Here is an 18,955-nt window from a genome sequence, read left to right on the forward strand (position 1 = left end):
ATGTGTAAGTTTAGGTTAGTGCTACTTTTGATATAGTGCTGTAGTTCTGACTTGCTGATGTATAGTTGTATCTGTGAAACTGTAGGTGTCTGAGTTTAAAAAAAAAAAAGAAAAGTCAGAAGCAATAGTTAGAGTCAAGGATTTAATTAGACAAAGGTATGTTTAGGGTTTGGAATAAATGTACATGGCACACCAAGCCCATGAATTCCCACAAGTCGACTCCAAAAAACAACCATCCATCTTTCCAGTTCAACTCAACTCACTGCTTCCAACTGAAAATAGTAAGGTACTCAAATTACCTGAGATAAGTTTGCATACAAACCAAACAGATTGAAATCAGCCATAAACCTCCAGGCCATATACATTTTAACATATTTCTTCACAACTATTATATCAACTTAAGGCAGATGGTAATATTTTGAAAACACAAGTTGCGCATTTTCATGTACAAAAAGACAACATGGGCTACACACACACACACACACACACACACATACAAGATCATACAATATTGATCAAATGAAGTACATGAATTACACAGAAGCATTTACCTCTATAAAAACAGGCAAGGCAATACAGTATGATGCTATAACTGTACTGAAACCCATGGCTGAAATGTTATATATTATCATTAAAGACAGTTTTGCAGATTATAGTTATCAGTCTAACAAGATTTGACTTAATTTTGGAGCTTGAACAATGAGCCAAAGTCTGATTTGTATTTTTTTTTCTGTTTGCTCTGAAAGTCTGCTGGCACTGTTTTTCATTTTAAAAAAATGACATTGCTGGAGGTTGTTTGCTAGTGTTTGTCAAGATGAATCACTCCAACAAGAACAAATCATAATGTTTAATGTGACAGCTTGAAGGAAAAGCTTAATATTTTTATTTAATGACTCTTTGTATCATTAGCGGTCCATTCCTCTTTCTCACCACAAATTTAAATAAGTATCCCTTAAACAACCGTTTTTAGTCTGACTCCACTGTAAAAAGTATCATTGGTCCTTGCTCTTTATGTAGAGCCACAGCTGTGTTGATTTAACTGTATTCTCAGAACGTCACAACAGGATGTTTTCTGCATCACTGCACATTGTGATGATAAAATCTCTGCCATAAATGGTCAAAGAATCTGATTTTTGGTGGGGGCATGTGTGAATCAAATGCTTTGAATTATCTCATGGTGTAATGACAGGGACAGTCCTGGCAAATCAGTGACATTTATTCTGGCATTGTTTCTGCTAAAGTATTAACTACATGGTGCTGTGGATACACTGCTTAAAAGTTACTTTGAATGCATTTTTCTCTAAGAAATAGATCTTCAAATTATTTGAATGTTATAAAATTTATTTGAGCGTTTATTGTTTTTAAAAAAAGATTTTATAAGTTGTTACTGAGACTGCTTTACTTATTTAGCCTTCACAGGAGAGTAACACTGGCAAGCTTTTTATTGAGTTTCAAAGTGAACATCTACAGTATGGCCCACAAATAACCCCTTGTCTTATCCAGACCCTGTAAATCTACAAAGTGAAATGAAAAAACGCTTTAATCAATTGAAACACGGTGGAGATATATACTGTATTGCTTATGCCAGTGGGCTTTATGCCAAAATGCATTTCAGCCTCAGGCACTGATGTCATTCCAGTCTCCACAGTCCATCACACAAAGTATATGCGGGAAATGCTGGATATGTCCATTTCATTCCTCCAGATTTACTTGGAAGTTCTTCAAGCGACAAGTGGTTATTTGGAGATCATACTGTGTGTATACTAAAGGATGACAAAGGCATGTAGGAAAGGCAGCTGTGGACTCTGGAGGTTGAGTCTCAAAAGGCTCTCACTGGTTCCTTGTTCCCTCTTCTGTCTTTGTAAAACAGTGAAAAAGTTTTGTCTTAAAGATTCAAACGGAACCTACTGAGAGTGACCCTGTGAGATTTGTGCATGGTCCGTTAGATGCCGAGTTTCTCCCAGGCTGGTCTGGGATGGGAACACTGAGGACAAGCGTTGTTGGGTTAGGTGAGCAGCTGCCTGATCTCTCGGTGAACATAGCAAAGGAAGTCCATGTAGGAGGCGCTGCCATGCAGACCTTTATCCTCCACTAGGAACTGACGGAACAACATCTCTGGTTTGTCCCTCTGCCTCACAATTTGGAGCTGAGTGGAGCAGAAAGAGAAAGTTCCACTTAAAATGCACTTAATAGCAGCATCCCACCTGCACACTGACCTGTACATCAAAATATTTGATACATTGTTGACATGTGACAAGCTACATGAGGTTCAAATCCATGATGGTGTGGAATCAAATTTTTGTATGTGTGCCTTTTATTTTAACTTTCTATATGAACTATTTCTCCTATTCATGTGAACCATCTTAACTATTAGATATTAGCTGACAGCTGCAACACCTAGGGCCACCCAACAGCAAGAACACGTACCAGTTTAAAAACATCCATAGTCAAATATTTGGTTGCCTGTCCATCCATTCTGAGCACCACAAATTGCATCCTTTAAGTATGCTTTGTTTAGTTGCCTTATGTGGAAAATGGCAATAAAAAGGTTTATGCTATTTGTGTATTTACATACTAACTCCACTAGGGGGAAGCAGAGGTCAGGTTGCATGGGAGTCGGCTTCAATTTGTACCTCAACTAAGGCGTTACGTCTTTATTTAAGAAGTGAGGAGAAAGCTTGTTGTTTTGTTTTAAGCATAAAAATAACAAGGTATTGATTAATGATGACAGATTTGGTGTTGTTACAGCCATTATCTTACCTTCATGGAGTTCGGCCTCTTGTCAAGCAGGCCATTGATGATAGATCGGACCTTCTTTGACAATGGGTTGTCCAGCTCCGGCAACGCAGGCTGAAAAACACAGAAGGTCGGTAAAGTCTGAAGTAATGGTCTGTGGCACTGGTTCAGCATCATTATTATACTTGTAGAGGTATAGAGCATTGATGCATCACAGTATATTAATCCAAGGATGGAAAGTAAGCTATCTTGATTAAAGTTAAGATAGCTTAAAACCAATATTTTGTGATACTTTTGCTTGAAGTACTGGTACTGATTGTCTGCCTCCTGCCTGCAAGTACCAGAACCACATGTAGAAGTGCTGTTTGAGTTTTGTCTTGAAAATAAATGTCTTTCTTTGAACTCAGTATGAGGTTTGCCTGTGTTTCATTATTGTTTACTCAATCAGTGTGGTACACTTTACACGTTGCACATGTGGAACTGTTCTACTTTTTCAGATGATGTATCAGATGATTCATATTGGATTAAATCTAGGTCTGATTGTGAGATTTTATTACAAATTCAATCTCTGCTGAGACGTGAAGTCTATTTCTCAAAACCGGACTTGCAATTCCAAGGAATATTGCCCAACTAAACATCCAGACATTCTCTCACCACAGTGTAATGCCTCCAGGCTCCACAGAGGTATGAAATGTCTCATCTAATATCTAGAAATACAGATACTGTTTCATTTGGTTTAAAAATATTTTGAGATCTAAGTGCTTTTAAATGAATTCTGACCATGTGTCCTTGCAGGTGTGCGAGGGAGGGCAGGTTGAAGATGCTCTGGATGAGGTCAGGTGGGATTGCTTGGCCCAGCCACAGGAACATGGAGTGGCCGTTCTCCAGCAGGAACATGCCGGAGTCGGTGAGACGCTCCTCTGAACAGCGCACTGGAGCAGGCAGAGCCTCGCTGTTAACATCCAAGGTGTGCTAAAAAAAACAAACAAAAACTCAGATTCACTTCTATACACCAACTGTACATGTGGTGCAGCAGAAAAGATAGTAAGTACATAAAGAAAGTGAGTGTCTACACACTACTTCTGTGTGATAGTGACCCTCACCAGTGGGATGAGGCGTGGGTAGAGCAGCAGCTGTGTGTCCTCCACCCCCATGGCCATGACCGACAGCCTTTGATGGGCTCTGTCATCTGTGGAGAGCTCTGTGCTGCCCACCAAGGGAGCAGTTTTCATCAGGCTGTTCATGTAGACTGGGAACACCTTCATAGCATCAGGCAGAATCAGCTACATATGGATACATGCATAAAAATGTTACTTTCTGAGAGATAAGGCATAGAAACAACAGATGTGTTATAAAATCTTTAGTTAGACACATCAATCCAGAATCCAGAATTTATTGTGTCTGTATCCTAAAATCAAAGCCTGACTTCAATGAACTGCATTGCAGGTGTTGTCCTGCACTGACCTGGCTGGCAGCGGAGGGGCTGGCACAGTTCTTCCTGTAGCAGGCCAACATGTGAGCTGTCTGGTTGACCAGGATCTCCCTCACATTCTTTAGAGGTTGGTTCAATATGGCACGGTAAGCTGGGTGGGCATGAGAAAAGGTTAGTTAAAAGGCAAGAGAGGGGGAGGAGAGGAGAACAAAGAACCTAACTGGCGTGATTTTAAAAATAAAAAATTCAGGCCGTGGAAGAAAGAGTGCACACGAGAGCAGTGAAAGAAGGCAACTGAAGGTCAGTAATACAAATGTACTTAAAGTTTGCTATGTGCAGATTAGAGACAGGCTCAGTGTCATCTGTGCTTTATGTGAAACATGTGGTCCTTATTTCCACAACTCATTCTTCTTTTACTCAGTGAGCATTAGCAGATTATCAAGTGATGCATGGGGTAAATTCAGCAAAGGTCAGGATGATGCTGCAGTACATCAGCAGTCTGTGCCTGCACTAGATTACACCCTCCAAATAAAGAGAGCTGACAGTATAGGATGACTCCCTCTTTAAATAATGGACTATAAGAGGAGAAATGCATCTTTTTGCATTTGGCTGTGGTGTAACAATCTGCTTTAAGTGCAAGTAAGTGGCCATATGTGTGGGAGAGACTGACTGGGTGAATTCTAGTCCATTTAAATGTAAAAGAACAGTCACCTGATTTGGCAAAGAAGTTGATGAGTGAGTCAGTCTCGCAGCGCGTGTACAGCTCTGACAGCTGCGAGCTGCAGTGAAGACTGAGGTTGTGGATACGCAGGCGTCGCTGGCCGCTGATGGTGGTGTACAGCAAGGCACACTGGGAAAAGATGCACAAACGCAAGTGAGAACAAACACTCAGCGACAGCAAGTTATCTTGTTTTTACCTTTATGCATTTTTAGCATTTTTTTAGGACACATGCCTGTATGAGAGCCCCGGTTTCCTCACTGAGCGTGTCATCATGCTTGAACTCGACGGTCACAGCCTTGTCACAATCCACAGCTGCCATCTCTATATCTGTGGTGTTGTTCATATGGATGGCACCAAAGAAGTCTGTGGCTCTGAAGCCTAAAGACAGACAGACACAAAAATGTGAGTCACTGAGAGGTCACTCCTTATAGTTCAAGGGTAATCTTAAGTAATTTCACACCAAATGAAAAATTTTACTATTCCTCACCTGTGCTGGTACGGACACGCATGATGGCATCAAAGCCGATGCTCTTCTGCACATCTTTCCTTAGGTCTCTCAGGAAATGCTCCCCATCTGTCTCCACCTGACAAGAAATAGTACATTTGAGATGCTACAACCAGCAGATGGCAGTATTGTTACTGTTTAGTCTCATGCCAGCGATGGGCATGGCGACTAGGGTATTGTAGGGTATTGTATGTATTTGAACTCTTCTGATACCAAGAGAGATATTTTACTGGAATGTCAGTTTGGGCAGTAAGAAAAATAAATGAACATTAAAGGATGTGTATTAGTTGTTATGGACCATTAAAATGCTGTTATGCTCTTAGTAACTGATAGTGTTTGATGTTATATTCCCACATTGAAGTGTTCATTCATAAACTATCTCAGTGTAGGTTAAGCTATGTGTTAAACTGAATGAATGTTCCGCCTTAGCATGTGGTGTGTTTGTACAGTTTGGAGCAATTTCCCATGCTTGTTTTACCTCCTTTGGGATAGTTCTATATTAGACTGTGGGTACTGTGCCATAGTTCTTATGAGAACACAACATAACAAGCTTTTATTAAGCTGGAAATGCCTTTGCTTGTGTATTAAATTATGGCTTCTTAGTGTAATTACAAGAATTAAAAACTGAAAAAAACGTTTGCCACACTGTCAGTATTGTATCTTATATGCATCTGCCTGCAACATACAGTGTGTGTTTTTGAATGGCCAACACGAAACAGGTATGCCTGTTGAATGTTGTACCTGGAAGTTGTTGTACTTGTAGACGGAGCCTCCGGTGTGCGAGGGCACATCAGCCATGGTTGCCATGTCCATGTACTGGCTGGGAAAGAGGAAGAGATCCACACAGCAGCCCTGTGCCACACAGTCCTTTGACAGTTGCTCATAAACTCCTTTCTGAGGCTGGAACAAAGTCTATGGAAAAACAGACAATTCACCAGGATAAGTCAGCCATTCCCTGTCATGGCACATTTCAAACAAGGCTTAAAGACGGCATCCACCACAACCTACCACACTCATTCAGATGAGTGCAGGAGTTCTGATTTGATAGAAACTTTCTTCACAGAATAAAAGCTGCATGTTACTGCAAGTAGATTGAATCCAGGCCTGGCCTCTGTGTTTACTCAGTCTACGACTGCCAGCGCTCATGTCCACTCAACACAAAAAGCTACTCACTTTCTCTTTCTCAGTGTTGACCAGCTTTTTGTCATCCCTGTTTTTCAGTTTGCCAGGAGCCTCAGCAGTGGGCATGGAGGAGTGGAAGATGAAGAGCTTTCCGTTACATTCCGCTGCCTGGACGGGACAGAATGATGAGAGAGAGAGAAACGATAAAAGAAATCAGACCAAGGTGTGTGGCGTGCTCCTTCCTGGTGTGTTGTTTGTAGCATTGCATTGAAAACATTAGGTCAGGTGGTGCAACATTGAAATCCTGCAGAGGATCAAATTAATCCAATAATAATAATGTTTATTTTCAGAGCGCTCCCCTGTGTTGCCAAATAAACTGATAAAGACAAGATAAAGATGTAATAAACACTCAGAATAAAAATATGAACATCAACAGGCATGAAAAATAAACAAGAAATCAGTGGCTATTTGCGTTTGTGTAATTTTACAACTGTTTCCAATTAGGAGCTGTGTGTGAACTTTTCCTTTACTGTGCGCCAAAACACTGACCTCATATCACTGGGAAAGTTTATTGGACTTTAAAGTAAACACAAACATATCGGGGGGAAAAGAAACGTGTTGCTTCACTGAGCTGATAGGTTGAATGAGTTCAGATGTCAATGCCAAAGATGGCGTGAGCAGTACATGCCGAAATATTTTGACAAACTGAAACAATCTTGTGGAGGTGGGTGCCATGCCGTATTCTTTTGTTTAGATTTAAATTGGTTGACCTTTTTAGAAAAATACAACATTATATGTTTTGGCCTTTCTACATTTTATTGGAGTCCATTAGTATAGTGATAAAAATGCGAAAAAAGAGACCAGGGTGTCAAATTTCAGAAAAAAACGCGGCTAATCAAATGTGGCTTATCAAATATGAAGCTTCCCACTGAGCTAATGATATCTGATCTCTAACATTACAGATAGTGACATTACTCTCTAGACCTACAGCAGCTACGCACGGTTCAGGGAGGCTGCTGTAGGCCCCTAATCCTCCACTTCATGATGACAGATGTCACCCTGTGGCTCACCTTAAATGCCTCCACGCCGGCCTGGATGACAGGGGCAAAGACCGTCTCACTCTCATTGGTGTCTGCAAACATGTCAGGGATCTGGTCCAGGAGGCTGCAGAGAAAAGGGACAGGATAACAGCTCGCGCGGGGTGTCTCAGAACCAGTTTAGCTGCAGCAGACTCGTCACTGTATTTTTCACTGCCTTTTTGAATGCCTTCTGACGACGATGTCTGGTTGAAATGTACAATTTTCAAGTAGAAACCACATTTACTTAGTATATTGTCTTTCTCATGTCAGTATATTTTTACTTCAAAAGGATTCTTCTTTCAATATTAGACTGAAGCCTTGTTAACCTCTATGCCAAATGAAACAGTATCCTGTCAAGTGATATAAAAATAAACTGGATTAAACTCCAGAGAACTCTTGGGGACAAGATGCCTAATTTTCTCTTTCCATACATAATAAGGCAGCCAAAATAAACTGTTCTTCCACAAGCTAATGATGAACTGCATCTTACTTGTAGATAACAGCCCTTGAGTCCTGGTAGTTGACGAGGAAGCCGTCAAGCAGTGGGACAAACATCTCGGCCGTGTCTGAAACTACCATCATCTGGGGCTGGGCCAAAGCGCTCTTCACGTTGTAGAAGTGGAGGACCTTGTTGTAGGTGACGAAGCCGACCTTAATCGCCGAGCTCTCTGCGCCTTCCTCTCTGGTTAAAGGAGAGACAACAAGCATCTGTGAACTCCGGGATGTTTGTAGTAAGTCAGGTGAAATGTTATTTTACAATAGCTGCATGCATCCAAGATGTCAAAGCTGTGTTTGTGCCTGTTGTCATGTTTACAAGCATCCAGCATTCATTGCTGAGATCCTACTGCATGTCTGCTACAGTTCCTCTACCACAGTAACTTCTCTGCTCTACTAAACAGTAAAGCATAGACAATGCTATGTGAGTAATATAAAGAAACTGGCACTTTTCTAATGCTAATGAAAACACAAGACAAGAATCTGGTTTATCTTTGCAATGGACATGACCTGGACATGCACCATTTGACCTATTAAAGGGTCCATTTCCCATCCATGTCAAATAGTCAAGTATAAACATCCTTCCTGGATAAATAGAACATTCAATATGGGCTTGTTTATTAATGTTTGAGTACAAGTGTGTGTGTGCATGTGTATTAAAGTCTTAAGTGAGGATTCAAAGGAAAAGGAAGGAATTAACTCAAAAAAAAAAACTATGCTATTTTCATCTTTTTCTCTTTCTGTTTCTCACACAATCACAACTTTCCATAGCTTATCTATACTATGCCTCTGAATTTACACTTAGAGAAAAAAAAACATCAGTTGGTTTTAGTAGTTAAGTGCCAGTTGAAGAAATAAAGACACAAAAACTCCCTGACATTTACCAGAACACTCTGGATTCGGGTGTGGAACTGGTAGCTACGCTGAACCAAAACCATACATCAAAAGCCCTCGCCATCATAGTAATTTAAAAGCATTCTTCACTGACAGTGCCAACTGCAGTTTGTAGGTCTCTCTTCTTAAATCATGCAGACACACTGAAGAACGTTAAATGCAGCTTAGAACAGAAAATATGCCACTGGATAACTGTGATCACATGGCTCCTATATGAACATTAGTCACAGGTGCTGTTGCAGATTCAGAATGGATTTCGTTTTGTCCTTTCTCAGACTGGACAGTGATTTAAAAATACCAGTGATGATTAAAAAAAATGTCACTGCAAGACTTATGCACCTGCATTTACTTAAACCAGACTCTAGCTTTATTTTGAGTGAATCTGGCACATACTACAGAATTACATGAACCCTGTAAAAATGCAGGGTGTCCAATGTCTTTAATTTAGTGCCTGTAAAAACAAAAGCAACGATTCAAACACAGCTGAAGAGGCGGCTTATCTTGAGTACACTTCTCCTAAGTGTTTAAAGGATGATGTAATGGCAGCAGACAAATATGGATATATTGTTGCTGGCGCTAATGAAGCAGAGAAAGACTCCAAGTTATTTTAGGAGTAACCAGGTGAAGTAAATCATCTTCTCTCTCATGATAAAACAACTCACTATAAAACTCACTTCCGGGAGCAATGGTTACCACAAATACCAGAGCAGTCTATACAACAAAGGTTTTTGTTTTGCTTTTGTTTTGGATGCCTGCACCATAATGTTTTCCGTTTTTGGCAGCCTTGGTGCCCTCCTTAACCGATACAGACCATCTGCAAAACCTCATGCGAGAATATTCAGCTGATGAGAACAAATAGTTGGCTTGATGTGGGAAGTCCTTTTTTGGCGAGACATATGTTGAATGTGGACAGTATTAGCAGCTTTAGTTTTACATTTTAAACAGATTCTGGTACAATGTGGAAAAGCAGTGCTGGTGCAATCCATCCTGAAATTCTATTAGTGGACTCTGTAAGTATATAGCACACATTGTAGCATATATATTATATTCCAATATGTACTGTGTGAGTGAGTGTGAGTGTTTACTGAGTTATCATGTACCTGGGCAGCTTCTCCAGCAGAGTCTTCAGCTCATCACATATCAGTTTGACCAGGCCACTTTTAATGTTGTTGTAGGACACATCAATCATAAAGATGTAGGCAGGAGGATTCGGAAGCTTGTTGTTCTGTGGAAGAAGAAGGCAACAGGTGTAATGAATTAGTTGCTATTTTAAAAATATGTCCAGGCTATCACGGCTTAACAGGCATGCAGCATAAAGTTCTACCTTATTTCAAAATGAAATGAGAAAAAATGTCCCTTGCACAAACATAAGCTCTTTAATAAATCAGTAATGAGAAAAGAAATCATTTTCCTTTTCAGTCCTGTATTCTGTAATTTAAAGTCTTAATCATAGTATATCAAGAGAGCCCAAAACCTGGGGTCTGATGGTACGATGTCTTCTGCCTTAAGTTTCTGTTATTAGTTCGCAAATACCAGAGATGTTTCCATTTGGGCTTGCTTATAACTTGGGGTAGCTGTGAGGAGACCGTGGCAGATATGAATTCCTGAAAGGAGGGCAGTGACAATGGAGTGTGTGCAAGGAGGGTTATTGTTATGTTTCCACAGTTACAACCCATGACAAGACACTCACCTTGCAGGCTTTTGTTTATTCGCTGGCCCACAGAGAGTGTTTATAAGTTTTAATAAACAGAGCAAAAGTAGGCCAGTGGAGTGACTCAGCTTTGCCAACGTACCCTCACTGTCTAAAGTTGTTCTCCAACAGCCTCCGTGGGGACACACAGCTGATTGGCATCAGTGTCTGTTTTTTTAGTATTTTCAAAAGAACTAAAGTGTTTCTGTCCTGTAATCACCTTTGATATAATCAGCATGTGCTGAATCATGTAGGGTGGGTGCCAAAGGTTCCTTCAGAAAAATCAGTGGCGCAGTCATGTAGTTGCAAATCTCTTGTACCATATTAGACAGACTTTTGTGAGTATCCCTTTTAAATGATAAATCTTCTGACAAAGTCCCTGTATTTAAGTTCTTGTCTCTATAGATTAATGTACTCTGCATAATGTGTATTGAATAACAGTCAACAGATCTCGAGCAGTGCTCCTTACCTTGCAGTAATCCAGGGTGGCTGCAAACTCATAGGACCCCAAGGATAGCTCAGGCCTCTCGTAGAAGTCCACCCTCCGGCCCATGTGGTCAAGATGTTGGAAGTAGAAGACTGGCACTGGGGTAAGACAAAGAAATAAAGCTGAATGTAGAACCGTACCCAGTATATTCCAAGTTGTTTACCTGTTTTCTTTCAATTAAGTTTAATAACTTTATGATTTTAAAAGTTGATGTTTCTCTTTCTGGCTGCTTAAAAGGTTTAGGATGACAAATTGTTTTTTTTACATAGCACTGTACCTTCACTGACACAGTTGCAGAAACCACACTGGTAGCGACGACCACCATCAATAAACTGCATGTAGGGACACATGTAGGCCTTGCATCGATTGCAGCGGATGGGTCCTGTCTCACCATGGTTCACAACATACAGAGGAGTCTACACAGAGACAGACACAAAAGTCAAGCTTTTAACAACTGTTCCCAAATTAATTCAGGCCCTTGTATGAAAAAACATTACTGTTCCTTAAAAGGAAATTAATACATGCACATAAAAGTACATGTATGGATTATGGGTTATTCCTTTTTTGTAGAATAATTCAACTTACTTACGTTTACATTTACTGTGACGTTTCCCATGTTTTTAGCAATGCAACATTTACCATACTTGACCTCTCTACTAATACTCTACTCTCACATATATTGTATAGTATATCTATATAAATCCTGCTCTGTCTGAAGCATCAGTGATTCCATGGCACCCAGACGATACACACTGCACTTTCATATACAGAACATTTGTTTCTCGTGGAATAAGAATGCTTCGCATGAAGCTGTTTAATATACTGTACATCACAACACAACACTGTTACTGAGTAGTGTTTGCAGGCATGACACTGTGCAACACTATTTATTTAAAGCTCCCTGCATGCTTTGACACAATATAAACTCTAAATGTTTGCTTCAAATGAAGTCAACTACCATAAAACAGACAAACAGCAAGTAGGTTTATTATTAGAATGAGGACTTAAAGGTGGAGAGTTCAAGCGTTTACAGTATCTTGGGGCTGTTTACCCAATACAGCGAACAATTATTTAACATCCAAACACAACAGCATGCCCCTTTGAGTTATGTATAAACTCAGAGCATTGATTTAGTTCCACTATTTTAGTATTTTTCTGCTGGGAATATGCTCCACTGGATAGACTCAAACCTGAGAGTGCAATACACTTGCATTTGATTGCCTTTGTATAAACCTCCTTTCTTTCTTCAGTGGTGAGTGCACTCTGACATTAGCTAATTAGCCTAAAGCCAGATGAGAGAAAGCTAACATTGCCTAAAAAGGCCAATTGGTGCCTGGGACAAGGCGAGTGGAGGGGGGAAATATCCACAGCAGGATTCTTGGACCACACATGATCCAAAAGGAGGTCATTCACAGGACAACTTCACATTTGTAGTACTAGGAGACATCTATCAAAGAAGAACTAAATTTGGTGTTTGCCTATTCTATGAGACTACAGTGCACTGAGTTCACTTTTTTGTCTGAAACAGAAAGCAAATGCAAAAACTATGCATCTCAGTTACAAGAACTGCTGTACAGCAACAACAAGAACAGCTACTTTATATAGTGCAGCTATTCTCCAAAGTGCAAGTGTCCTTGTAAGTTCCATAAATCATTATTGAGATAAAAGTGTTCTCAAGAGGATAGAATGGTTGTGCATTCACTGTTTCCCATATAAAGAAATTAGGCACACCCCAGATGATTGTATTGTATGTTTTTTTTTTCTTTCAAACATCAGGATGGAAATGAAAAGTGATTGACAGGATGCATGATGAATTAATGTGGAAATATATAGAGTGAGAATAAAATAATCAAAACTAGGGACAATGTTACATCACAGCCTTAATACTGTTCACTCAAGTGATGGATGCACCAAACACAAGGCTGACCACCACAAATCAATTCTCAGTCTGCTATTAGCTTTTTATCATTCCCTGCAAGAGTTGGACTTACAGAACACCAGGAACATGTGCTTTCTTCACAGCCAAGCTGCTGGGAATCTGATCAGTCTTGCTCTCTTTTTTGGCTGAGGAGGAAACTGGCTTTAAGTTGTATGTAAAACCATGACTTACCTCATCTTTTGGCAAACTGGCAAAGGGTTTAATGATGGAGGCCAGGGGCACTTGGCACTGTTTGGCCAGATCAGCAGTGCAGGGTAAGGAGTAGGTGGTGCAGCGCATGAACCTGGGGCTGGCATTGCCTGGGATTAGCAAAAAGAAGGGTCAACAACCTTGATATTATGACAGAGCATATTTGTATTGCCACTCTCTGAGAAAGAAGCATGGACTGTAGTTCTGCATATTTATGTTTTCATAATAATATTGTGAATATTAACAATCCTAAATAACAATATCTACCATTTGATTAAAAGCCCATGACTTGCAAAGTATTTACCACATACAACATATAAACTAGTGAACTTGACATGCTCAGCTCTCACAAATATGCAGTATTTGCAGATGTGTCTCAATGGATTTTCACTTACAGTTGTTAAAGATTAACATCATCTTCAAACCTCCAGTGCTAGTCTAAGACAGGTCTAAGGTGTTATAGTGGGTTACCTTGGTCCTGCGCTGTGAAGTCAGTGGTGACCAGTGGTGGAACCTGTCCTCTGATGTTTGTGCTGAAGACCTGTCCTCCTTTTTTCAGTTGGTCATCCTCAATGACTTGGGTCTAAAGCAGACAAGTTATGCATTAAGGTACAATCTGACATTTCTTTAAAACTATAAATGCCATGTTTTACAGTCTACATGACTATGTGACAAATAAATATGCGATGTTGGGCAAGATTGTTTTTCTCTTGAGCATATGCCCAAATATGAAGACAACATGATACCAACAACCATTTTTTCTGTAATCCTACATCTTATGCTTAATTGTTTTTCCATTACCCAATACAATTAATTACATCGCTAAAAATACTCCATGAACCATATAAAAATGTCTTTGTCAGACACCCTTTGAGGACTTAACATGCTGCCGGTTCAGGACATAAAATGTGGTATGACATATGTGGTATGTTGGTATGTGAAGGTATGCAGTCCCAGGAGGATTAACTGTCAACTCACAATGCTAGGGATAGAGTCAGGGTCCAGCTTCTTCTGTGGTGGGCCAGCCAGTGAAGCCGGTGCTCCAGGGAAGGCCCCTGGCATGCCTGGCTGGGGCCCAGCCATCTGTCCCCCAAACTGACCTGTACATTATAACAAGACATATTAGTGTGAAGCATAGAACTGTGTTCAGAGCTTCATGTAGTTGATTAAATGTGAGCTGTAGGATAAGTTCTGATCTGACTACTCCAATACTTGTAATGAGAACATATTGTTTTTGTATTTTGTATATTTATCAAAAGGACTGAAACATATTTTCCTGTCCTCCATTCATAGCTCTATGACATAGAGCAACCTAAAAGAAGAATTAGGCATCAAAGACACATTTAAAACAAAGGCATTTTAAACCATAGCACTGTAGTAAAAAAGCTGATATTGTTCCTTTCTGTCTGTCCAGGAGGATATTCCTCTGACCACAGAATTCATACACTGAGCTAATGACCAGAGCTCCACCAGTAAGTAAGTAACTAATACAATCTGATTGTCAATAAGCAGTAAGTATCTTTAAAACATCCCTTTAAAGATACTTCTTTTGCCTGGTATGAACTCAATGTGTTTTTTTGTTTACAAAGGCAGAGTTACCTGCTTGCTGTGGGTATCCTAGTGGACCAGCTGCTCCAGGACTGGGCTGCTGGAAACCTCCAGGACCTGGAGGAGGTGGCCCAGGGAAAGGTCTACCCATGCCTGCCATTGGTGGGCCTCCCATTGGTGGGCCTCCCATTGGTGGGCCTGCCATCTGTGAGCCTACCATCAGTGGGCCTGCCAGTGGTGGGCCTGCCATTGGCATGCTTGCTGGGGGTGACTGTGGAGGAGACATCTGAGGGGACATTTGTTGAGACATGTGGGGTGACTGCGGGCCTGGTGGCATCTGTGGCTGGCCCATTGCTGGTGGAGGAGGTGTCTGGAAAGGCTGTTGGGCTACAGAGCTTGTTGGTGGAGGAGGGCTCTGCATGGGTCCTGGGGCTACACAAGGAAGTGTGTACATTAACCATAGATCTGGTTCTTCTGGATCTGTTTTTTTTTTTCAACCACAGGAAATACTATCATTCACACCCTGAGGCACCAGTTATGTGGCCATTGAGAGATAATCAGCCAGCAATACTTCAACAGACAGTGAGCACAAGCTTGTTTTTATGTATGCCACATCCTGCAGGATCAGCAGTACGTATACATTTATAATAAGCAAACTTACCATAGCTGCCCAAGTTCATAGCACTCATCTGATTGGTGAGCTGCTGTGGTGCAGGTGGGCCAGGTGAGGCCATGCTGTTGTATGGGGACTGTGGAGGTTGTCCATAAGCAGCAGATGCAGCTGGTGGAGCAGGGTACCTGAGGAGTATAAGAACAGTTAGTAATATAGAGCAGGTTTAGTATGGTCTCATGTTGACAGAGTGCCTTATGCTTAAAGCTGCTTTTAACATTTTGCAAATATTACAACATGTTAGTAACATTAGCAGCACTGTTTCTTGTAATCCTTGCGGTTTTTAAATAATCTGTCTGAGAATTTTAGCAGTGAAGAGATAAAAAACAATTTACTGGCCTGTCATAGTATATAATCACTGAACGTCTGTACTCTTTTCTTTATGCAGAGAGGATTAGCGATTACAAGCTGTTGCTTTTTGGTGAAAATTGTTACCTTTGTGGATGAGCACCATTCTGCTGGACATTTGGATTGTACTGACTGGACACTGGAGGTGGAGGCATACCAGCAGCAGAGGAAACTGGTGATTTCATCATACCTGCAGTGAGTAAATGACATCATGTGTACTGTGTATTGTACGGTCTTCACTGTATCTGGGGTAAATCCATTATAAATCCAAACCTCTAATACAGAATATTAAAATGAAGTAAGGCTTGTCAGAGCATCTGAGCATGACTTCTTTTGTTACTGGGGCAGACTCAGGGTCAGACTTCGCTCATGTGCGGACTGAGGCCTCTGTTTTAAAGGTAGGCTACACAGAGCTAAGTTTGTAGTTTGCCTAAAAAGATCTCTCTTTCCTGAAATGGTTGATTCAAAAAAATAAAAAAATGGCTCCAGTGCTGTCAAGGTTCTTCTAGGGTTTTCAAAAATTTTGTTTGCATTTTGTAGAGCTTGCTTCAGTGTGCAGTGACATTTAAAATAAAGCCAATAAATTTACTGTGTCTTTGCTCGTGCCACTGTTACTAAACATGTGTGCTATCACAGTGGTGTAACAGATTAATCATTTAAAGTACTGAAATTTTAACTCAGTGGCACATAAACATAACAAAGGATACAATATAAAACACCATTGGCTGCAAACTAAAACATGTTATGAGCAGTTACTCATATTATGCAAAACAAACACTTCCAGCCTGTTATTTAAAAACATGCATTTCCACCCAAAACAGCAAATTTAATCTCTGAGAGCTGGGGAGCTATGAGCCTCTATTGCTGTGATGGAGAAAGAGCATCATTTGCAACAATTGGAGTCATTCAAGAATGAATGAGCTGAAATGCACACCCTCTGGCAAGATCAGACCTGTTAAATGAAAGCCTGACAGCTGTGTCATCAGGGAAATGATCCAAATACAAGAGCCAAAGTGCTTTACCTGCTGGTGGAGCAGTGAATGCCTGAGGTGGTCCCCCATAGTGCCCATACAGGGGCTGTGCAGGACCACTCCCAAATCCACCTTGGTAGCCCCCCATCCCTGGCTGGGCCTGGGAGTATGGGGGTGCAGCAACATAACCCTGTTGACTCATTTTGATGGAATGACTGTTACTGTCTTCTCATGCCAAAATGAAGTTTTGACAACCTGTGAAGTTGAAAAGATGCAATGTAAAACTTGCCTGATAAAGAAGCAGAGATTTTGACAAACAGAAAAATAAGGATCTTTTTTTTTCTTTTGGTATTTTGATGTAAAAACGACACAAACCAAATAGAAATCATTCCTAGCTCGTATCACATACTCATATATTGCACATACATTTCTAAATTAACGTGTTTACAGGCCACACCAACAACTGATATTTGACCTCATGCAATCATCAACACTCGTGTAACATGGACCTTTGACGTTGCTTACTGAGATAAAGCAGGCCTATCTTGTTTTATCTTCAGTATGCGTTGTTAGTTTCTGTTTTGCTGTCTGCCATTTAAAAAAAAAAAAACACTTGTAGCACATTTTCACCCAAGTTTTTGCCTTCACACTATCAATGAACTATAGGTTTTGCTGTCATCTAGGACACAGTACATAATGATTTATAAACGCTATAGGCCTGTAGACTTTTACAACGTGTCAAATCTTCCATAACAAGCTGATGAACTTCGGAACAGCTGCGTATTGACAACTCCATGAAAACCCTTTAGTGCTACATAATAAACCATTTGTACACATTCAACCTGACAAAAAGGCGTAAAGAAAAATAAATACTCGTGGTTAACTGTTCAGTTCAATAGTTAACTGTATCTGCCACTTCCGAGGATTGCCACGTCAAAGACCGTTATGATGGCTAAAAGTCTGAGCATCCCTACCTTTCTTCAATTCACATCCAGTTGAATGAACACACACGTTTTTCCTCTTTGTAGTACAATATTTTTCCTATGACATGTACCTTAATACGTTATCGAAAGAGCGCAGTTACATGACAGCACAGGGATCAGTGTTGATTAGCTCACATATTGATGGAAAACATCTTGCTAGCTACGCGGAAATTACTACCACAAAGTTTTCCTTTGCACCAGAAGCGCATTCATTTCAAGCATAAACGCTTTGAAATCAAGAAATGTCTGAGAGAGTTCTCGTTTGAATTGGTTACAAGTGTAAATACAGTCGCAGTGGTATTTACCTGAACACTGGGCAGAGTCCTCTCCTGTCTATCGCCCTCAGTGAAAGCAGAGTGCCACGTCAAACTCCACCAAAGCGCCGGTCGCTATGTTGGTTACGCGACGCAATTCGCCTGTGTCGAAACGAAGAGAAATACACAGTTTCCGGTTACATTTCAAAATAAAACCCTTGATTGCGAGTAAGCCGTCTTACACGATATTCAACAAATTGAACACGAAATGTCTTTCTAATACATTTCTTTTCACAGCTTCAGAAAACATTTTTGGCGGTTCACACGCCAAAGTTTTTGGTTAAAAATGTTACAACGTGCTTATATTTTGAAGAGTAAATAGTTGAATTCCTGTTTGTGGTCAATTTGTTTTTAGTTAACTTGACGGGGATGAGTCGTGTCTGACGGTGTACGCATGCGTGAAATAGAGGGAGCCCATACACGTCAGCACAGGGGATGTGGACCTGAGCGGTCCTTATACTACAAACGTTTCATCACTACCTGAACACTGAACAACTTCCACTCTGTGTTATCATAGAAACACATTAAGGCGAGACTTTAACGTATGGAATGTAGCATATGGATGAGGACATCAGAATAAAATGATAAGAGATTTACTTAAATGTATTTATTAGACAATGGATAGTTGAAGTTATAGGGTTACAAAACCTATATAATGTGTATAATGTATAGATAAGAAAATGGAATAGGGATGAATAGGGATGGGGATACCATTTAGATACAGTCCCTAAAAAGGAGGAATTTACATTTTACATATACACAAAAATCACTGTTTGTTATTTCCACTGTTTAATGTAAAAGTCCACGAGAGCTCTCCGGGACAAACCATCAG

The 18,955-nt window shown here is 40.4% G+C and overlaps 2 protein-coding genes across 2 annotated transcripts in view; both read right to left on the reverse strand.

Moving 5' to 3' along the window:
• rpl34 (ribosomal protein L34) overlaps nt 1-18,955 on the reverse strand; it is a 750,063-nt gene that overhangs the window by 648,690 nt on the left and 82,418 nt on the right. The window lies entirely within an intron of this gene.
• On the reverse strand, nt 129-18,245 carry sec24d (SEC24 homolog D, COPII coat complex component). The gene is made up of 23 exons (XM_018690288.2): nt 18,115-18,245; nt 16,878-17,081; nt 15,943-16,045; nt 15,499-15,635; nt 14,889-15,269; nt 14,268-14,389; nt 13,761-13,872; nt 13,272-13,399; nt 11,439-11,577; nt 11,144-11,259; nt 10,085-10,209; nt 8,086-8,277; nt 7,587-7,680; nt 6,568-6,684; nt 6,136-6,306; nt 5,377-5,473; nt 5,122-5,267; nt 4,880-5,018; nt 4,201-4,319; nt 3,840-4,019; nt 3,517-3,708; nt 2,761-2,850; nt 129-2,146 (listed from the first exon to the last, which is right to left on the reverse strand). The coding sequence occupies exons 2-23, from the start codon at nt 17,026-17,028 to the stop codon at nt 2,006-2,008; spliced, it is 3,192 nt and encodes a 1,063-aa protein (XP_018545804.1). The 5' UTR covers nt 17,029-17,081; nt 18,115-18,245; the 3' UTR covers nt 129-2,005.

This window comes from Lates calcarifer, linkage group LG15 (genome assembly GCF_001640805.2).
Source record: "Lates calcarifer isolate ASB-BC8 linkage group LG15, TLL_Latcal_v3, whole genome shotgun sequence".
Classification (NCBI taxonomy): domain Eukaryota; kingdom Metazoa; phylum Chordata; class Actinopteri; family Centropomidae; genus Lates; species Lates calcarifer.